The 20,884-nt window shown below is 43.2% G+C and overlaps 1 protein-coding gene across 2 annotated transcripts in view; it reads right to left on the bottom strand.

Moving 5' to 3' along the window:
• The window catches only part of adgrg6 (adhesion G protein-coupled receptor G6), a 144,533-nt gene that overhangs the window by 47,107 nt on the left and 76,542 nt on the right, over positions 1-20,884 (bottom strand). The window contains exons 9-14 of one of the 2 annotated variants that reach the window (XM_049590102.1): positions 19,879-20,013; positions 19,192-19,359; positions 17,286-17,351; positions 14,134-14,232; positions 5,198-5,286; positions 1,707-1,759 (exon numbers count right to left, since the gene is read on the bottom strand). In XM_049590102.1, coding sequence (XP_049446059.1) covers positions 1,707-1,759; positions 5,198-5,286; positions 14,134-14,232; positions 17,286-17,351; positions 19,192-19,359; positions 19,879-20,013 — 610 coding nt within the window. The remainder of the gene's footprint in view (positions 1-1,706; positions 1,760-5,197; positions 5,287-14,133; positions 14,233-17,285; positions 17,352-19,191; positions 19,360-19,878; positions 20,014-20,884) is intronic. The other variant, XM_049590103.1, reaches the window with a different exon arrangement.

Genomic DNA, 20,884 nt, shown 5'->3' with positions numbered 1-20,884 from the left:
AGTGTACAAGTTTAAAGATATGCCATGATATAAAGATTAATAGAGATGTACCGATACCACTTTTTCCTTCCCGATACCGATTTCAATCCCTGAACCTTACGTATCTGCCAATACCGAGTACCGATCCGATACCAGCGCGTAAAATAAAAATGGATGGGATATGAATTGTTGTATGTCTCAACTCCTAAAACTCCTAAATACATAATAATATAATGAATGCCATAAAATGTTTTTTTATTATTCCTATCCAGTGTTGACACAGATCAAGACACAGGTTAAAGTGCAGCCACACAATTTGGTAAAAAAGACATTTTAAAGGACAACTTCGGTATTTTTCAACCTGGGCTCTATTTCCCCATGTGTATGTGTGCGTATGATTCATAGGTACAACTCGTTTTAAAACTGGTTCAGTATTAAGGGAGGCGGATGCAGCCACGGAACGAGCTAAAACGGTAACGGGGGCAAATGCATCCCGTATAAGTTGCCGCATTAAAAGTGCTTTTTTTCGCCACTGACCAGTTCAGATCACCAGTGCTATCTCTGTAGATAGCATACTAAGCGTTTCGAACATTGTTTATATAACATTACCTCCACTGTGTCTGTAGCTCCCTCTACCTGTGGGGAAGCCGTTTTCTTGAGGAAGAGGTGTTTCGGGATTGGATGTTTTCTCTTCTTTGGCTGGCAGTAATCGTCCTGGGAGAAGTGAGCACTGCAGAGTCGATGGTCTGCAAGGCGCAGTGTCTGGACAGGAGTGTTCTCAGCATGGCTCCTCTGTTTTCTTCCGGCAGCAAGCAAAGCTCTCGCGAGATGACGTCACAGCCCAGAGCAAGCGAAGGGTCAGGGAAATGCTTAGTATGCTATTTACAGAGATAGCACTGGCGATCTGAACCAGTCAGTGGCGAAAAAAAGCACTTTTAATGCGCAAACTTATACGGGACGCATTTGCCCCCGTTACCGTTTTTTCCGCAGCTGTGGCCTGCATCCGCCTCCCTCAATACTGAACCAATTTTAGAACGAGTTGTACCCATGAATCATACGCACACATACACATGGGGAAATAGGGCCCAGGTTGAAAAATACTGAAGTTATCCTTTAAAGGCTACAGTAGAATGCTTTTTCAACTCTGCTCTGTTTCCGTTTCGTTTACCTGTAGCATGTATATGCGTAATGATGTGAGGCATTACGTGGTATCGGATTGGTCATGGGCTGTACTGGCCGATACCCAATACCGCATTTTAGGCAGTATCGGAGGCATTTCTGATACTGGTATCGGTACAACTCTAAAAATTAAAATGACATATTTGTGCCCAGGGCCCATTCCCTTATGATCTGCCCATGCCTTCTGTCATCGGAGGAAAAACTGCACCCCAAATAAAATTGCAAGAGGGAAGTGAATCGAAGAACCCTCAGGCAGAGTTAGTGAGCAGGGATCCCTGTCCCAGGACAGAGAGGTTATGGTTGGGAGGAAATCAAGTTTGGCTTAGAAAGACATGATTTTGGTGACACAATCCTCGTTGGAAACACATCAACAGGGTGCTAAAGAACATTCATATTTTGTGGCTAAAAAGCTGCTGGACACAGAGATGACTCACCTCCTCACAGGTTGAGACAAACAGTAGAAATTATTCGCAGACACTGTTATTCACAGTAAATAAAAAGTGTTTCCTGTGTGCACGTGTTTGTTTCAGATAAACCTGCAGAGTTACCTGACAGAGTCCACGTATACGGCGTGGGTCCAGTTCAGAAATGTTTGATTGAGCTGGAAAACAAATAAAATCAATCAGTCAACCAATAAAACAAGATAAAAGATAAAAACTAACTCTGCTGTTATTAAATGAAAATGATCTCCAACAATCAGTGATGCTGATTTAAAGTGAACAGGTTTCATTTTCAGGTTTGTCCTTCAACAAACTTTAGATTTGCAACATTATGTAAAACAGTTTTCCTGTCTCGAGCTTCATCTGCTAACTGACTGTATCACAGTTTTAACATCATTTATTGACCTGAAATATGACTTTATTGATATTTTACATCTGTCAAGACATTTATTGGTACATGAACAGTATCTATCTGTGTAACCGTGGAGAGGTCAGTCTTTGTTTTGCGTTAAATAATTATCTTTAAAACAGACAATGCTCATGATGCTGAGAGTAAATAGTTTTTTATGTGTGAGGACAATTTTTAAACATAATGAGTCACGGTCTAAATCACCAGAGGATCCAAGATACCATATCATCCCCGATGATACCATATTATCATGACTTTAAATATGTTGTGATATGCTGAGTATTTTCAACACTAAATTATGTCCCTAAAGAAAAACTGTCAACATCTGTTTAATCTGAAATAAAGTTTTCAGTCTGTTCATCACTTCAGACATTTTTTTATTGCAGTAAAATGTATCTGGTGGACTGAAGAAGAAAATATTATTCTAGTAGGCAAACTAAAGTTTAATTTGTATTGGTAATATTATCAGTTTGTATAATAAAAAAACAGATACTTGTAACTGTGTGACGATACGATATCACCATACAAAAATATTTTGAGTCTCTGCTGTATCATTTTCCCCCTATCAATGGGCCTCACGCAGGAAACAATATACAAACACATTTTCTGTCATTCTTGTTTGTATCTAGCCAAATCTAGAAAGATTTAGGGTCTGGCTATGAGTAGTGCAAATGGCCCAACTCGAGGTGCGGCACCAAGCATGCATTTGAAAATATCACATCACGCAATTGGATAACACTACGACCAATCAGAACAGTACACGTGGTGACGTATCCAGAGTGCTACCAGTGGAGCTAACTGGTAGATTAGACTCTTGCCGTATCCGGTCGGCAAAACAGCAAACACGTCCTTCTTGCAAAGGAAAGATTCGAGCACCGTCTTCTGTTCCTCTTTTAGAGAAAAAGCCAAGTCTAACTTGTTCATTGTAGCGGCCAAAGCCGTTTCAAACAGCTGGTGTTCATCCGTAGCCATCTTGCAATGTTTACTGACTGATTCCGGACTTCGTTGTTGCAGCGCTGTCGTCATCTGTTTAGCTCGCCTCTCGCCCGCCTATATCAGATACACCGATGTGATTGGTGCAGCTCGGCTCCAACAGCATGGGTGATGAGCATCATTACTGATTGCCAGAGTGACTCACTGAGCAAATTCAAATTGTGCTCTGGCGAGAACTCTGGATTTCCAGGGTAGTTTGTATCCACAATTTGTCCTTATTTTGTTGGTGCCCACTGACATCTGGGATTCACCAATGTTTTCTTATTTTTGCTCTTATCTGAGGTCAGAAAAAATTAAACGAATCTTTAGTTCCTGCTGTCATCTTTCTGCACCTTGTTAATAAACTCCTGCGCCTGGGTTGGAGTTTTGAAAGTGTAGGTCCATTCTTCATGTGTCACCAACAGTCTCGCAGGATGAATAAGTCCGTGTCGGATTCCGAGGTTGCGCAGTTCCTGGCGGACCGGGTCGAATTGTTTCCTCAGTTGGTGCAGTCCCACAGCTAAGTCCAGGTAGAACCGAACCTGCTGGTCCTTGTACCGAATGTCCTTTTTGGCCCGTGCAGCAGCCATGACTACCTGTTTGTCCCTGTAGTTGAGAAACCTCATTATTAGCGTTCTTGGTGGTGCCTTGGTGTCCCTCATCGGCCCGATCCGGTGCACTCTCTCCAGAACTACTGATGACTGAAGTGCCGCGGCGTCCAGTGCGTCAGGAATCCACTTCTCCAAAAATGAGCCTGGATCATGTCCTTCGGCGCCCCTGGTAGGTTTACCAGTCTCAGGTTGTTCAAACGAGACCTGGCCTCCAAATCCATGAGCTTGTCCTCCAGGTTTTATTTTTTGTCTCCAGCGTGTGCACTTTAGCTTGCAGGTTAGCCACCTCGTCCTCAGCGTTCGATAGGCATTGCTCCACCTGCTCGTTACAGTCATTTATTTCCTTCCTCATGCTTTCTATTGCCGCCATAACTCCGTCAAAACTCGATGTAAAGTCTGTTTCCATGGAGCTAATGGCAGCAAGTATTGCATCCACCTTCTCAACTCCGAGTTCAACTTCACCGCTGGCCGCCTGCTCCGCCTGCTCTGCCTGCTCCGCCACATCTTCGTTAGCTGTAGCTGTTTCACCGCAAACTCAGTAGTCAGTTAACTTCGGCTGGCTTGAAGCTTTGCTCCCTTCTTCACTTATTTTGCTAACCCTCGGCATTACAGCTGCCACTCCATCGTTGTGTTACTAAGTATCGTTGCAAACGGGAGTATTTTTAGTAGGCACTGTAATAGTTACAGCAGAGCAGTGCGAGACACGTCTTCTCAGGTGGCCGCCATAACCAGAAGTCTGATTTATTAAATTTATTTAAACTTTTCTGCATGAATACTTTTAACACAAATACATTTTGCTTCTGTGCAGAGTTTGCATGTTCTCCCCGTGTCAGCGTGGGTTCTCTCCGGGCATTGGGGACTAGGTTAATTGATAACTCTAAATTGTCCATAGGTGTGAATGTGAGCGTGAATGTTTGTCTGTCTCTATGTGTCAGCCCTGCGATAGTCTGGCGACCTGTCCAGGGTGTACCCTGCCTCTCGCCCAATGTCAGCTGGGATAGGCTCCAGCCCCCCTGCGACCCTCAAGAGGATGAAGCGGTTAGAAGATGAATGAATGAATGAACATTTTGCTTACTAACTTTTACTTAAGTACCAGTTTCAATGCAGGACTTTCACCAGCAACAGGGTATCTTTACAGAGTGGTATTAGTACTTTCACTGCAGTAAAGGATCTGAATACTTCGTCCTCCACTGACCTCTGACACATTTACAGCAACACAAATGTTTTGTCATTTTGGGTTTTTGATCTTCCTGTGACAGCAGTACTGACACATTTACTTTAAGTATATTTAACAATACGTCAGTTTCTCTGCTGCAGACGTTCTTCTTCTTACAGCATTTTATTTTGGGCATGTGTCAGAGTCACCTGCCCTTATACAATGTTTCCTGGGCGTTACATCTGCTAACAGGTGACTGATGATCGAGTGGGATTCATCACTGAGCACAGCTGGGTCAGAACAGATCTGGATGGTTAGGTGCATCTTTTCTTATTTTTTCAAAATTCAGACAACTAAGAGAGATTTAAGAGAATGCTGCTGCGTGAGGCCCAGAGACCAAAGACTTGTTGTAAAGTGCAGCGTTGGCTCCATAAAGCCAGACTTATCTTACCCAGAGAGACACAGCTCGCTCCACCTCAGCCTGGGTCAACGCCGCGTCCTCGTCCTCCACCATAAAAGAGACCCGGTAGAACAGCCCCTCTGCAGAGGAAGACGACAGGAAGTAGAGGAGAAGTTAATACTTCAGTCTCCCTCATAATGAAGTCTTTTTATGTGAGGCGTAGCAGGAGATGATTCGAGCCGCTGGAGCAGATTGAGTTATGTAAAAATCACTTTATAATGTGAAATGATGATGATTATGATGATTAGGAAGGTCATTACAGATGCTTCTCCTGGTGAATGGGGTCATTTAGAAAAAATGCAGGAAGACATGTTTCTGTCGGCCGCAGCAGTAGTGGCTTTATTAAAACTTGATGAAGAGCTTCATTACAAAAATATCTGTGTATTGATTTTAGATTTTTCATAATTCATCATTTTGTCCTCTGAATGTCTGCATTTTAAAAAAACTAGTAACTCTAATTTTCCTCCTTAAATTAATTTTGACTTCACATCAGCGATCAAGACAAAGAGGCAACTTTCTCAAAATGGTCGTATGTGATTTTTTTCTCCTTCCTCTCCTGTAAATATGTAAATAATCTTGTTATTGACCTTTTGTGTCAAACAAATAGTGACGAGTGCTGAGTCTTTATTTCTAATTCAAATGACTCAAGCAGAAGCTTTTTGTGTTGTTTCTTCATGTTGAGACATTTTTAGGGCTCCAGACTCTCCTGCTATGCTTCACATTGGCCACCAGGTGTCGCTCTGGTCCATATAATCATTAGTATACTACTTCTCCATCAGCTCTGCTGTGAGACGCTGCAGGCTGCATATCTTTATGTGTTTCTGAGGTTCAGGGAGACATTTGGACTGGATTTCTCAGCCGTCTGTAAAACATGTTTATTCTTTAGTGTTTGAGAGGACGAGCAGCAGAGCAGGACGTCTGCACCACAGAGCTGGATGGACCGAGACACTAGAGGAGAACAGGGGGAAGATATGAGGATGAGGAGAGAGGAGTCTTAAAGTAGATAATGTAATGATGGACAGACAAAAGGGGAAGAGAAGATGATCAATTCATTCATTCTAACTATAAGTACCAAACTAAATACTACACTCTGATTGGACAGTTTGACTTTATTTTAATACTCTACACAGCTCCCAGAATCGTGACAAACCAATCACCAGCCTCAAGTCCCTGAGAGATCCCGCCCCTTCACCTGATCGACAGCTACTCGTACTATCACTACTGTACTTGAATCTAATCATTGATTCAAAACATCTAATCAGATAAAACACTGTGAAACCAGCCACCGTCGGACCTGATCTCATCATGCATTCAGTCTTAAAATCTGTTTCATCTTTAAAGTGGCATTTTCTGCCAAAAAAACCTTCCCAAAAATTCTCAGAATTAACACACCATTTGGCCAAAAGTCTGCAGACACACGTGATTTTAAAGCAGTGCTCATTAATCTGCTGCACTAACAGTCTCCTCTCTTCTGGTTTTAGTTTTCCAAAAGATTTTGGACCCTGACTGAAGAGATTTGTTCCTAATCACCAGCAAAAATATTCACACTACATTTCTGCAAACCAAGGATATGTTACATTATTTTTTAGCAGATACAATAAAACCTTAAGTTTCTTAACAACTCTGTGGTGACGGTGTGGGTAGGCACAAAACCCACTTGGTTGTGGGTTAAAATACCTGGTGGTGTTTGGTGGCACAAAAGCTGCTAGAAAAGCAGAGACGTTGTAGAGAGACGTTAGAGTTGGTAAAAAACACTCAGGTCTGGTGGCTCAAAAACTGCTGGGAAATGCTATCATGTTCCACTAAAAGCAACCAGGTTCGATGCCACAAATGCAGCTCAAAGGCCATAATGTGCTGCTGGGAAACGCCGCGATGTACCGTTAAAGAAAACCAGGTTCAGTGGCTCAAATGCTGCTGGGAAATGTTGCAACGTGCTGCTATAAACACCAAGGTATGGTGCCACAAACACTGGTACAAAAGATGCGGTGTCCCACCGAAAACACCCAGGTTTGTGGTGCAAACACGGCTGTGAGAGGCTGTGAGAGGCAAGTTCAGTGGCTCAAACGCCACTGGGAAATGCCTCAATGTGTCCAAAAAAAACCCCTGGTTTGTTACCACAAACGCAGCTGAGATACGCTGTGGTGTGCCCCTAAAAACAATCAGGTTCTGTGCCACAAACATTGCTAGTAAATGCTGCAATGTGTCACTAAAAAACACCAAGGGGCACTGGGAAATGCCACAATGTGTCAATGAAAGAAACCCTGGTTTGGTGCCACAAACACCGCTGGCAAATGCTGCCAGTGTCACAAACGCTGCCTGGAAACGCCACAATCTGCAGCTAAAAACACCAAGGTTAATTGGCTCAAACGCTGCTTGGAAACACCATGATGTGTCAGTAAAAAATACCAAGGTTCAGTGGCTCAAATGGCAGTCGGAAACGCTGCAACGTGCTGCTAAAAACACCAAGGTTCTGTGGAAGTATAGCAGAGGTGTCTCACCTAGGTCACCATCCAGCATACCCTTCAGCTCATAGACTACGTCACTTCGGAAATGTGTCATGGAAATCTCACTCGTGAATCTTCAGGAGTTTGCACATATGATTTGTATGAAACATACAAATGTATCGTATCTGTGGTTTGCAGAAACGTACAATGCCAACATTTTCTTCTGACGACTGAGACTGTGTGTGTGTGTGTGTGTGTGTGTGTATAAGACATTGAATTTCCACCTTGGGGATTAATAAGAGTATATTAAAAAAACATATATATATCATTGTGTGCTGTCCCATTAAGACGTCACTTCATTGGAGCTGGGAGACCAAACCAGGAAAAACAAATGCACACAATAAAACACAGGACAGTGGTGTCCATATACTTCTGGCCATATAGTTCATATGTAATCTGCAGATATATATTACTGGATTCATTATTTTCTTCATCTAACACTTGAGTTCATCTCTCACGTTTCAATAAATAGACTTTAAGACTCAATACAAGTTACTATAATGTATTTTTTCACAGTGCATGCGACTGTTATTACAGGTGATTGTTTTTTTTATTCTCTACAACTACAGTTGGTTGTTACTGCATGACATACTGTTCCCCGATGACAGTCCACACAGACATGTAAAATGAAAGCGTTGTTTACATTGGCATGGCAACGCGGTCTCAGATGCTGAACCAACAGCTGTGGATCCAGGTGTCGGGCGCACTGAGAACTTTTTGAGGCCGCCACTGCCGGCTGACAGACTGACGGCTTTGAACGGAGCTGCTGAAGAGGAGTTCTTTGTGGTTATAAAGTGGTGAGCATTGATGGCAGCAGGCGGCGTGGGGGAAAGGTGGACCTCTGGATGCATGGCGCCATTCATGAACACTCCTGAGCTCTGGTTCCCGCTGTGATTTGACACACTTGAGCTCAGGCCAGGCTTTGAAATGGTTAAATTTGACTTTGCAGATGAGCCTGCATTCACGCTGAGATCTGGCGTTTGTTTGCTGCCTGACGTATTCCCCTGAGGTGCCGCCATACTTCCGTTTTCTGTCAGAGTTGTAGCATTTTTAGCCTTTGTGGCATTTGTCATTTGAATTGGTGCTGATGGAGCATCTCTGAGTGTTGTAACAGCTGTTGGGACTGACATGGAGAGGTATTTTAAGCCTGCTCTGTTTGAAGTGTGGTTGTCACTCCCAGGAGGTGGGAGCTCCTCAAACCCAGAAATAAAGCCTTGACCTGGGGCATCGACAGAGGAGACAGTGGGGGATCTGGAGGTTGGCGGGGACGAGGCGATATTGAGGCCAGAAGTGTGCGGGGGGTTCTGAATAACCGGAGCAGCAGTGGGTCGTGTTGATGCTGCAGCAGCGGGGCGGGGAGAGGTAATTTGCATTTCAGGAGGAAATGATTGAGTGTTCAGGGCAGCATCTGGACTTTGATTAGGATGACGGCCTGTTGGAATATTTAACACTGCAGCCAGAGTTACACTGTCATCGCTGCTCTCTGCTGACGAAGCTGGTCCTTCAGCAGAGGCTTCTTCATCTGCAATATGTAGTTTTGGAACAACGTCCGCAGGGTCAAACACAACAGAGAGATGTGACAGTTTCTCAGCTGCAGTCAGATTATCTGGTGACGATCCTGGATCATTGACAAACCTGGAAGCATCCTCTGTTTGTGAGTTGTTTGCAAGCTGTTGTAAAACTTTGTCGTAATCTTCAACAGAAACATTTGTCTCCGAGCGGCCAGATTTCAATTTGTCTTTAGAGACTGTAGAGGTTTGGTAAAGAGGAAGTGACTGGCTGACTGTGATGAACTGCTGGATTAACTCGGGGTATGTGGTGGATCTTTGGATGGGCTGTAAATGATTGTCCAGGGGGGACTGGGTTGTTGTGGGCTGGTGCAATCCAGCAGTTGGCCAACTGGGCAACGAGGAGCCAATTTCTGCCTCCTCCATGCTGGCAGGCACCGCTGGCAATGCCACCCAGCTGTGGGGGAGAGGATGGAGAGAAGGGGTGATGAGAGATGAGAGGGGAGGATGGGAGGAGACAGTTATGTAGGGAGGGATCGCAGGATAGCTGGGGGGAAGTTTAAGAGAAGGAAAAGGAGGTGGGAGGGTTGCTGCAGGAGACAGAGAAGGCAACATGGAGGGTGAAAGGAGAGAGGGAGTCAGGGCAGATGAAATGAAGTGGAGCGATTGCTGCTGCAGCCCCCTGACATCTACATGTGCCTCTGCATTTTGTGTATTCTGAATTTGACTCTCACTTGCATCCAAAAACTTGCTCACATGTACCTGAGCACCCGAGTGTGTGTGCAGTGGAGTGTGTGTGGGAATCAGAGGTTCAGTGTTGGGATGTGTCAAGCCTGAGCGGTGCATATAATCCAGCCCTGAAGCGTGCTGCGGGGTTGCAATGCCGAGCTGTGCATTTGGGCTGCTGTGGAGCTCCAGTGTCTGGGTCGGTGCCATGACAGACGGATTCAACAAAGGGGAAGTGGGGTGATTAAATGCACCATCCCGGCCAGCAAATGCCAGTGAGTGCCTGGAGTCAGTGTGAACATCAGCGGTGGTATCTGTATTCACCTGGCTGTTGTGAGAATGGGAGATTGCATGCTGCAGCCTCCATGGAGCTCTGGTAAAGCTCAGGTTGGAAGTGTGTCTGTCTTGTGACCCAGATGAAGACGTCTGAGCCACGAGAAGATGGTTTTCTATCACAGGATAAGGGGAGGGTGAGGAAGAAGACAATGCAGGTCCCTCTACCACTATCCGTCCTGTCACCCTCACAACTTGAATCATCGTAGCAGCAGGAAGAGCTTCTGAAGGTAAAGTGAGTGACAGGTTGTCAAGTTGATGGGAAAAGGGAGTTGAAAGGACGGGAGTTGAAGACAAAGAAGAAACTGCAGACAAAGAAGCAGACTGCAAACGCTGCGTTCTATCGATATTTTCCTGAGTGTGTTCAGAGGCCTGAATGACAGCAGCTGGCAGTGATGTAAAGACAACGCCGGAGTCACTCCCTGGACGTGACTCGTCTGGCAGAGAGTGTATGTTGCTCAAATCTGTCTGATCAGAATGAACCAAAAACTGACTGACTGACGGACTGGCTGCAGGAGAAGAAGGCCATAAAACCAGTGACAAACTCAACTCAGGGTCAAGAAACTGTGACGGAGCTGGTTGTGTTTGAGGGGGTAAATCTGGTGCACGTATCGCAGCACTAGATGCCACATTCTCCACAAATAATCCTGAGGGAGTTGGCTCAATCTGAGTAAACGAGGAGTCTAAAAAAATCCCATCTGAATGAACATACAGATCTGATTGCGTATCAGGGAGCTGATTACCTTCGTCTAGGGTCGATCGACTCCTGTAAGGTTCTGATATACTGTCAGAGGACTCTCTGGCTAAGGATAAGTGGTGTTCAGGAAGCAGCACGCCATCAACAATCTGAGATTGAGTTGGACCTTTAGAAAAGAGAGGAAGTGAAGATGAGGATGCTGTGTCAACTCCTGTCACCACAAAGTCCCTTTGAAGGTTCAAGGACTGAGAGAGAAATGACAACACAGAAGGCTGAGAGCTCCCGCTGAGTCCATCAGACTCTCGAACATGAGCAGGTTCAACAACAGCGTCTGTCTCCGAGAGCCTTCGTTCGGCCTGCTGGGAAGAGGAGGTAAGGAGGACGGAGGGCTGCTGGGACGGGAGAGGAAGGGTAGAGGACCAGAGGGGAGGAGTGAGAGGGGTGAAGATGTTAGATGGGTAAAGGTGAGGGGAGGTAAGAGTTTGTGAAGTCACAGAGGAGACAGACGACGAAGCAGATGTGACGACATGAGAGGAGGTGAAGAAGGGGGGAAGAGGAGGAGATGAGGGGATAAGAGGTGGGAGGGTAGATGAGGAGGTATGGATGTCAAGAGGAAATGCAAAAATGTTAGAAGAAGAAGTTTGGGGAAAAACAGGAAAAGGAGAGGAGGAAGTTGAGGGTGTTTGGAGGATAAGGTGCACAGACAAATGTGTAGATGTGTCCATACTTGTATATGAATTATTAATCAGTCTGGTGTCTGCAAATTCACCATCACTCCCAGTAATGTCTGTTTCATACACCCTGTCTAGGGGGTTTAAAGTAAAGGATATCTGGACAGTGTCTTCATTCTGTGGCACTGAAGAAGAAAGGATCTGCTTTGGGAAGATCTCCGCAAGGAGAGCAGAGGAGCTCCGTCGTACCGCGGGCGAAGAAGGTGTTGGAAGGGATGAAATGGAGGGAATGAGCAGAGATGGTCCTGGGTGTAAAGTCAGTGTTTCCAGGTGTTGAGTGACAGCTTTTGTGTATATTTCCTCTTGCTTTTGTCTGCTTGAGTAAGAGTTGTTTGGAACCGTGTGGTGGGTTTGAGCTCCTGTCAAAGTCTGAGAAACAGCCTGAGAGCTGCTGATGGACATAACTGTTTCAGGCATCAATCCATCCTGCGAGTGGGTCAGAGAAAGCTTGCCACTACTTGCAAGGCTTTCCGAATTATCCTGAAAATGTTCACTTCCTCCATCTGTGACAGTTTGGGGGTGTGTGACAGGAAGAAAAGCACCATGAGGGTCTGATTTGTTGAGTGATTGTTTGTTTGTGGCGTCAGGGCCGATGTAGGCCGGAGGGACGGTGGCGGGTTCATCCAAAGTGTACGCAGTTTCAAAGTCGTACAAGCTGAAAGCAGCACTGTCCTCTGTGAGCTCAGTCAAATCGTATACAAACTGCTCAGACCCTGAAGAGTACTCATCTCCCGGTGGTTCCAGTGGATCTGTCCAGCTGCTGTTGGTTTGGTTTTCCCCACTGCTCATGCTCAGCAGCGACCACTGTGGCACAACAGGTTTGTTCTTTCTGTTGCTAAGCACTGATGATGATGACAACAGTGATGAGGATGATGCAAGGGGTGCTGCCCCTACTGATGAGGAAGACTCCTTTGTATCTGATGCCTCATCTCTGCGTTGATAAGGAAATGACCCCTGAGACAAGATGGAGACCCCCGAGTCAGGAGGAGATTTTGAGTCTTGAGTGGTTGTAGGGGTCTCCTTGTGCAGAAAGTTTGGTTGTGAGGTAGTTGATGCATGGAGGTGTGCAGTTGTATACGATGCATATCCTGACATGTGTGTTGCGTTGTGCAACCCAGCTGCATGTGTGTACCCGGCTGCGTGTTTAAATCCACGCGCCTGTGTTGTGTATGTAGGCCTGGCGGTGGATTTAAGTTCGGTTGCAGGTTTCGTGATGTGAACCGCTGGCCTCTGCGGTGCTCTGGTGGAAGCTGGATGTCTTCCTCCAGTTGGCCTCTTCCTCCCCTGCCAGATCAAAGGGGTGGAGATAAACCCGAGGGAGGTCTTGGAGCTGCGGTGGCCTCGGGGTCTGGGAAGGGACGCTGGAGGCCGAGGGCGAGGGGGTGCAGGTAGAGCTGGGGGGGCTGTGGCCAAGGGTCTGGGTTCAGATGTTTTATTAGGGAGACGAGGGGCTTGGGTTGGAGGACTGGATTGAAAGGCTCTCCCAGGCCTAACTTGTCTGATCACAGTGGTGGGAGGAGCTGGAGGTGTGTGAGTAATAGAGATTCCAGCAGCAGTTAATCCCGCAGCACGCCGGCGTCTTCTGTGGTGAGCAGCTGGGCCAACAGGTTTGAACTGCTGAGGAGTAACTGCAGTTGCAGGTGCAGAGGATTTGGATGGAGATCTCATGGTAGACTCCTTTGCTGTCACCAGGGCATGATACAAACCAGACGCCGTTATGGTGAAAAAGCAGGTAACAGATAATAAACAAAAGTAATAGCGAGCATTTTTCAAGCAATAAGAATCAAAGCAGTGTTTACACAGTGGAGATTTAGAAACACCTGACTCCTTCACATCAGATGAGACATCTTAAGTTTCCTTTAAGTGTCAGAAAACATTGCACATTGATTCCTATCATGTTCCTGATTTTCTTTTCTTATCAGAGAAAAGACACAATTATAGAAATAGAAGCCAAACCAAAACACCAAGAAAGGATCAAAGCACGGACAATACATAAGTGTATCTACCATACAGGAGGAAACCAGAAAAATATTGGTGTGATGAGATTAGTTTTTTTTTATGGATTCATTTGTTAGTACCACAACAGGAGAAGCAACTATTACAGGCAGCTCTGATCATTATGAAGCAAAGAACCCAAATCAGAGAGATTTCACAACAAGACACTGGAAGGATAAAAAAAAAAAAATACAACACATTCAGTAAAGTATGAAAAATGTCTGTTAATCTGAAAGGACCAAAAAGCAGCTGAAAAAATCTTAACGACTTGGTGAGAAAAGTAAAAATCTGAACAAGAGCAAACGCATCTTTCTCTGAAAAATAAAAAATGAGAACACATTGAGGAAGAATAAAGACATAACTAGACAGGAATGACAAGAGAAGAGTGTATCGACCTGGGTTGCTGAACGAGGCATGCAGGTGTGTATCTTACCCCGAGAGGAAGCAGTAGTGACAGCTATGTTAGTGGTTGGTTGGTTAGTAGTTACTACCAGCGGTGGAGTTCCTGTGACTGTTTGTGGAGACGGAACAACTGGAGAAGAGAGGAGAAGGAAGGAAGGAAGTAGAAGGGATGATTGCATTTTTAGTGTGTTGTGCATTTTGATGGCAGGAGTGTTTAAGAAATGTAAATTATCAGCAGGAAGTTAAAAGATCTAAAGATGTTACAAACATGAAATTACACTAAAGCCCAGTTCAGACCGAAGATTGACTACTTGTAATGCGGCATTTTGTAACGTTGCAAAAACCTGCTCATTCACACCAAGTCACCACCATGAGACGGTGTATCATCTCTAGTCAACAACTCTCTGTGCTTCTGATCTGTAACGTTGACAGGAAGTGACCACCATGAGACGGTGTATCATCTCTAGTCAACAACTCTCTGTGCTTCTGATCTGTAACGTTGACAGGAAGTGACCACCATGAGACGGTGTATCATCTCTAGTCAACAACTCTCTGTGCTTCTGATCTGTAACGTTGACAGGAAGTGACCACCATGAGACGGTGTATCATCTCTAGTCAACAACTCTCTATGCTTCTGATCTGTAACGCTGACAGGAAGTGACCACCATGAGACGATATATCATCTCTAGTCAACTCTCTGTACAGCTGAGTGTCAGGTGACACCATCAGCCGGCTTGAGTCAAGCTCAGACCGGCCAGTTCACACCGCTGACACTTTTCTCTGCAACGTTCTAATACAGTTTTGTCTCGTTGTGAATCTTTGGTCTGAACTGGGATTAAGTTCTAAATCACAATGTCCAAGATTAACAGAAACATTTGATACACCTGGTGCTTCTCAAAGTCAAGGATGCGTCCTTAGTAGGACAGGTCCTTCCAAGGTTAGACCCCTTTCTAGCATTCGGTGAACACACATTAGAACAGGCTAAAAAGTGCCCCAGGTGCACAAAACCGAAAAGGCCCTGCCTTCAATTCTGGTAAATCGTGTGCAAAGAATTGTGGGTGCTTCATGATCGCCGAGGATACACACATGCATCCTTGAAAATTCTCTAAAGGACGGACTCAGTCCTTGTTAGAATTCTAGGATCCTTGACATTGGAACAACAGTCCATTGGCGGGACTTGATGACGTAGCCTTGCTGAAATTTAGCAGTTTAAGGATGCTTCCTCGACTTTGAGAAGCACCAACTGTGACAGAATCTTCCTGCTGCCATTAAACTAATAACATTAAACTGCTTGTCTCCGGACAGACAGGCAGAAATCAAAGAAAGGATGAAAGCTCCCACTCCTTATTTAACTACGGAAATACAAGTGAGAGAAATAATCATGTAAGCAGGACTATAGTCAGAAAAAGAACCACATGCTGCTGTGTTTCAGGCATCAAATAGACTATGTACATTGACACTGATGTTAAAAAGCTCAAGTATTATAAAAAGGGGTGTAACAGAACACACACTCATATTGATCCGCTCGGTGTGAGGCTTTCGGTCCGGTACGCTTTGCAAACCGAACAATATGTTGAACTATCCTTTTACATTTGGAAAGAAAAATACACAGCTTAAATTGTGTTTGATATAATGAAAGTTTTTGAGAGCATAAATAGAGATGTTGAGCTTTTCAAATGATGATCATTAAGTGTGTGTCAAACCTGTCAAACACTGCTGGAGACATGACACACACATTATTTTATACACCTTGATTCTCATTTTTTAGACATGAATTAGCCTCACTGGATTAGTTTAAAGATAAAAAACAGATACAAAAAAGCACAACATAAAGCTGACTAAGACGTTTTGAATTTTCGACTTAAACATTTAAAATATATATTATGAAAATGTTTTGAATTTTTGTTGAATCAAACCTTTTTACAATGTTTTGGATTTTCGTCAAATTAAATGTTTTGAATTTTTGTCAACTAGAACCATGAAGGATGAAAATGACTAAAATGTGACTAAAACAAATAAATATATTTGTCTCAACACTAAGCCTAAAGCTAAAATAGCTGTCAAAATTAACACTGCTGTTTTGTACAAAACAACCCAAAAGCCCAAATTATGATGTTAATTTTAATACATTTAAACATTAATAAACAAGGAAATTTCTCTGGCATTTCAGAAACAGAACTGTTTCTTTTGTTTATTTGTTTATAACTACAATATCACATTTTATATTCTATTAGGAGCTGTTTTCTGTTTTGTATGCTGCTTAGAAGACACCTCGTTCAGGTACGGCTCTATCATTGTTCAAAGTAGAGGTTAGTTGGTAGGTTCGTTTTCATAATTAGAAATGTTAAAAAAGGAATTTTCTCTGGCAATTATATTTTTGCATCAAAAACGTAGCGAACCGTAACACCACCTATCGAACTGAACCATGAATTTCGTGAACTGTTACAGCCTTTGTTATAAGTATAGGTATTATATTTTATGAGAACACGTGTTAAGCCACGCCTCTCAGCCAATTCATAGTAACAATTAGCTGATCAACACAAAATGAATCAACAATTTTGATCACCCATAATTGTAAGTAACTTAATAAACAAGAATGCCAAACATTCAAAAATTCAAGTTTTCCAAATGTGATGATTTACTCTGACATTTTCTGGGTATTTTCACATTTAATGTAATTTTACATATAAATAAGTCTAAATATTTAACAGTAATGACAAATATAGTTAGTTACAGCCCCAGTTCCAAACATTTATTGGTCAAAAACAGTTGTTATGTCCGTGCTTTTAACCCACTGACATAGATTGGTGCTGGGGTGTAATTTTTTGTGAGCCAGTTTTGAAGTCCATTGCCCTGACACCCTCCCTCCACAAGAAGCCGATGGGATTTCGTACACTAATAACTAATTAATATCATTTGAGAATAAGAAGTAAATACTTATTATTAAGTGCGTTAAATATCAAACATCATGAATGGAGTTTACACAGGTCGGGACATAAACATATATACAGTTCACACAATCAGTGACGACAGAATTCAGTCACCTGGACCCTCTGAACATGAACTGGTACAGACTGAAACTCTCTCAGATTAAACTGAGTGCTCTCACAGCATCGTGTAGTGTTTCATATATAAAGCTGCTCAGATTCAGCCGTGGCTTTGCTGCAGTGCTGTGGCTCTTACCATGTGTTGTGGGGTTAGTAGCTGCGTGGTTAGTGGTAGTAGGTGAAGCGGTTGGCGTCTGTGGGGCTACAGAAAGTAAACAATCACAGAACATCAGTCAGGTTAACAGACATATGCTATAGGTAAAATATGCACCGATCTGTGAGCAGATTGTCGTTTCATACACCTGTAAGGAAACAGGAAACTTTGGGACCCATCAGTGTATGAACATATTTATACTCATCATGCTTTAGGAACAACAACTGTTAATCGTACTACGTTCTTAAGACAACAACCTGAATACACAACGACCTGTAAACAGACCGACACTGTGGGGACATCAACCTAAAAACATATACACACTTCGGGGACATCAGCTTAAAAACATATCCACATTGTGGGGACATTGACCTAAAAGCATATCAACACTGTGGACATCAAACCTAAAGACAGTCCTATACTGTGGGGACATCATCCTAAAAACATATCCACACTGTGGGGACATCAACCTAAAAACATATACTCACTGGGGACATCAACCTAAAAACATATCCACACTGTAGGGACATCAGCCTAAAAACATATCCACACTGTGGGGACATCAACCTAAAAACATATCCACACTGTGGGCACATCAGCCTAAAAACATATACTCACTGTGGGCACATCAGCCTAAAAACATATACACACTGTGGGGACATCAATGTAAAACATATCCACACTGTAAGGACATCAGCCTAAAAACATATACTCACTGGGGACATCAACCTAAAAACATATCCACACTGTGGGCACATCAGCCTAAAAACATATACACACTGTGGGGACATCAGCCTAAAAACATATACACACTGTAGGGACATCAGCCTAAAAACATATACTCACTGGGGACATCAACCTAAAAACATATCCACACTGTGGGTACATCAGCCTAAAAACATATACACACTGTGGGCACATCAGCCTAAAAACATATCCACACTGTGGGCACATCAGCCTAAAAACATATACTCACTGTGGGGACATCAACCTAAAAACATATACACACTGTGGGGACATCAATGTAAAACATATCCACACTGTGGGCACATCAGCCTAAAAACATATACTCACTGTGGGGACATCAACCTAAAAACATATACACACTGTGGGGACATCAGCCTAAAAACATATCCACACTGTGGGGACATCAGCCTAAAAACATATACACACTGTGGGGCATCAGCCTAAAAACGTGCTCACTGTGGGGACATCAATGTAAAACATATCCACACTGTGGGCACATCAACCTAAAAACATATACACACTGTGGGGACATCAGCCTAAAAACATGTGCTCACTGTGGGGACATCAACCTAAAAACATATCCACGCTGTGGAGACATCAGCCTAAAAACATATACACACTGTGGGGCATCAGCCTAAAAACATAGCCACACTGTGGGCACATCAGCCTAAAAACATATACTCACTGTGGGGACATCAGCCTAAAAACATATCCACATTGTGGGGACATTGACCTAAAAGCATATCAACACTGTGGGGACATCAGCCAAAAAAAAGAACTACATTATGGGGACATCAACCTGAAAACATATCCACACTGTGGATACAAAAACAAAGACAGGTAAAAGAAACAGCTTTTGAGAAACCAGCAAGCTAGCTTCTCATCTGCTAACTTCTGTAGTCTGACAAAGCCTAGCTGTGAAAAGTTTTGGTGTATCAGCTCTTTGTGAATTCTTTGTCCATACTTCTCATTCTATCACAAAAATATTTCCTAGAAATATAAATGAGTGAGCAAAAACAAATTAAACAAGTTATTGTCATCAGTGTTCATACTCAGTGTTATCAATGTCAGAGCAGGATAAAATCAGAACCTTGACCAGTGTTAACTAGCAACAATTTTCAGATATGGTTAGCTACCTTACCATGTGCTGTACTGCTGGCTGAAGCAGCAACATTAGTGGTAGGAGATGCAGAAGATGCAGGAGATGTAGGAGATGCAGGAGATGCAGGAGATGTAGAAGATGTAGGAGATGCATGAGATGCAGTGGTAGCAGCGCTGGTGGTGATGATGATGGTAGTGGTGGGCATAACTGATCAGCACAGTAAGTCAGCATGTCAGTAATAACAAAACACACACCACATTGCGTTAATGGGACAAGCACCTAGTCTGTTTGATACAGGACCAATCTCAAAAGTCTTTCTTGATTCAACGACAAAAAAATGTTGATCAAGGTGCGTCTTTTTGACATTTGGTGCACAAACTGGGTTTCCCAAAAGCATCTTAGAGTTAATTTGATTTAAAATTTTTTGTTTTCAACAGCCAATGAGACGTTACTTTTGAAAATGACTCTATATTTCCCATCATAAATCTGTCACAGTTAATTAGTTAATTACTGGAGTCACACTAATGAGGTGAGCACACCAGAATTAATAAATAATTAAAAATCAGTCTGGGTTACATTTGAGAACACTTTTGTTCCTGGTATGTGCTATGTTTTAAGGGCTTTTATATCCTTGAAAAATAAAATCTTGGGGGAAAACACACAGAAACCACTCCTCTGGAGATGCTCATGGCAAACAAAGCAGCAGCGAAGCAGATGAAGCCTTACCAGAGGAAGAGGAGCTGGCTGTACTGGTGGTGGTGGTGGTGGTGGTGGTGGTGGTAGTGGTGGTTCTGATGGTTGGGGTTAGTGGCATGCTAGTAGTAGGGATGGTGGATGGAGATGAAGTGGTGGGAGGGCGAACTGAAGATCACAAATCAATGGGTACAGCAGAACGAGAGGGACCATACAGGGAAAATAAAAATGGGTTTAATGCTAAAATCAGGTACGCCTAACTCCTGTGTGCAAATCTTCATACTTCCAATAAGCATATATGTTTTACTCATGGATAACACTTTTTACCTTTGTGTTAAAAAAACTATGTGCCAAGTGAAGGGTATTTTCTATCTTCTAATGGAATTACATAATTAAATTCCATAGTGAACTGCAGTTTTAACACACATAAAATCCTTATTTCCCTTATCTGAGAACAAGAGCTGATTTCCATAAATTCCTGTGAACATTCACTCATCATTTCAACTTCTCAGATGAAAAAGAATGACAGAAAGGTTAATTATCTAATAAAAAGATTTGATGAAGTCATTTTTAAATGCAGTGGTAGATAATATTTATCCAGTCTCAGTCCTCCTGAGTCAAACACGTTCATCATCCGGAACAATTCATCAGAGCAGAATTAGCCAAGTTTTCTCTCAGGTAGATAATGAAGAAAAGAGTGAGCTAATGAATTGCAGAGGATTTTACTTTTCAGAGGTGCAGGAAAGGTAAAATCGCTCAGAAGAACTTTTTATGGGACCTTTAAAAGGTCAAACATGGCACAACTTCAGGGAGTTCAGATTTTAATGAGCAAAGCCTCTTCAGATAACCATTAAGGATAATTGTTTTTTGGTGATGAACTGCAAATGACTTCCTGAATAAGAGGTCTTCCTTCTGGATCTCAGATGAGCTCCTAAATTTATCATGAAGTTACAGGAAATGAAGTAAAAGAGAAGAAGACTAAAAAAGCTGTAGACGATATAAATCAAGAGACAAACCATCAAAGACCAGTGCAGCAGCT

Source organism: Epinephelus fuscoguttatus, linkage group LG11 (genome assembly GCF_011397635.1).
Source record: "Epinephelus fuscoguttatus linkage group LG11, E.fuscoguttatus.final_Chr_v1".
Lineage (NCBI taxonomy): Eukaryota > Metazoa > Chordata > Actinopteri > Perciformes > Serranidae > Epinephelus > Epinephelus fuscoguttatus.
The sequence above is the reverse complement of the archived record's forward strand: the minus strand, read 5'-3'. Positions and strand labels throughout refer to the sequence as shown.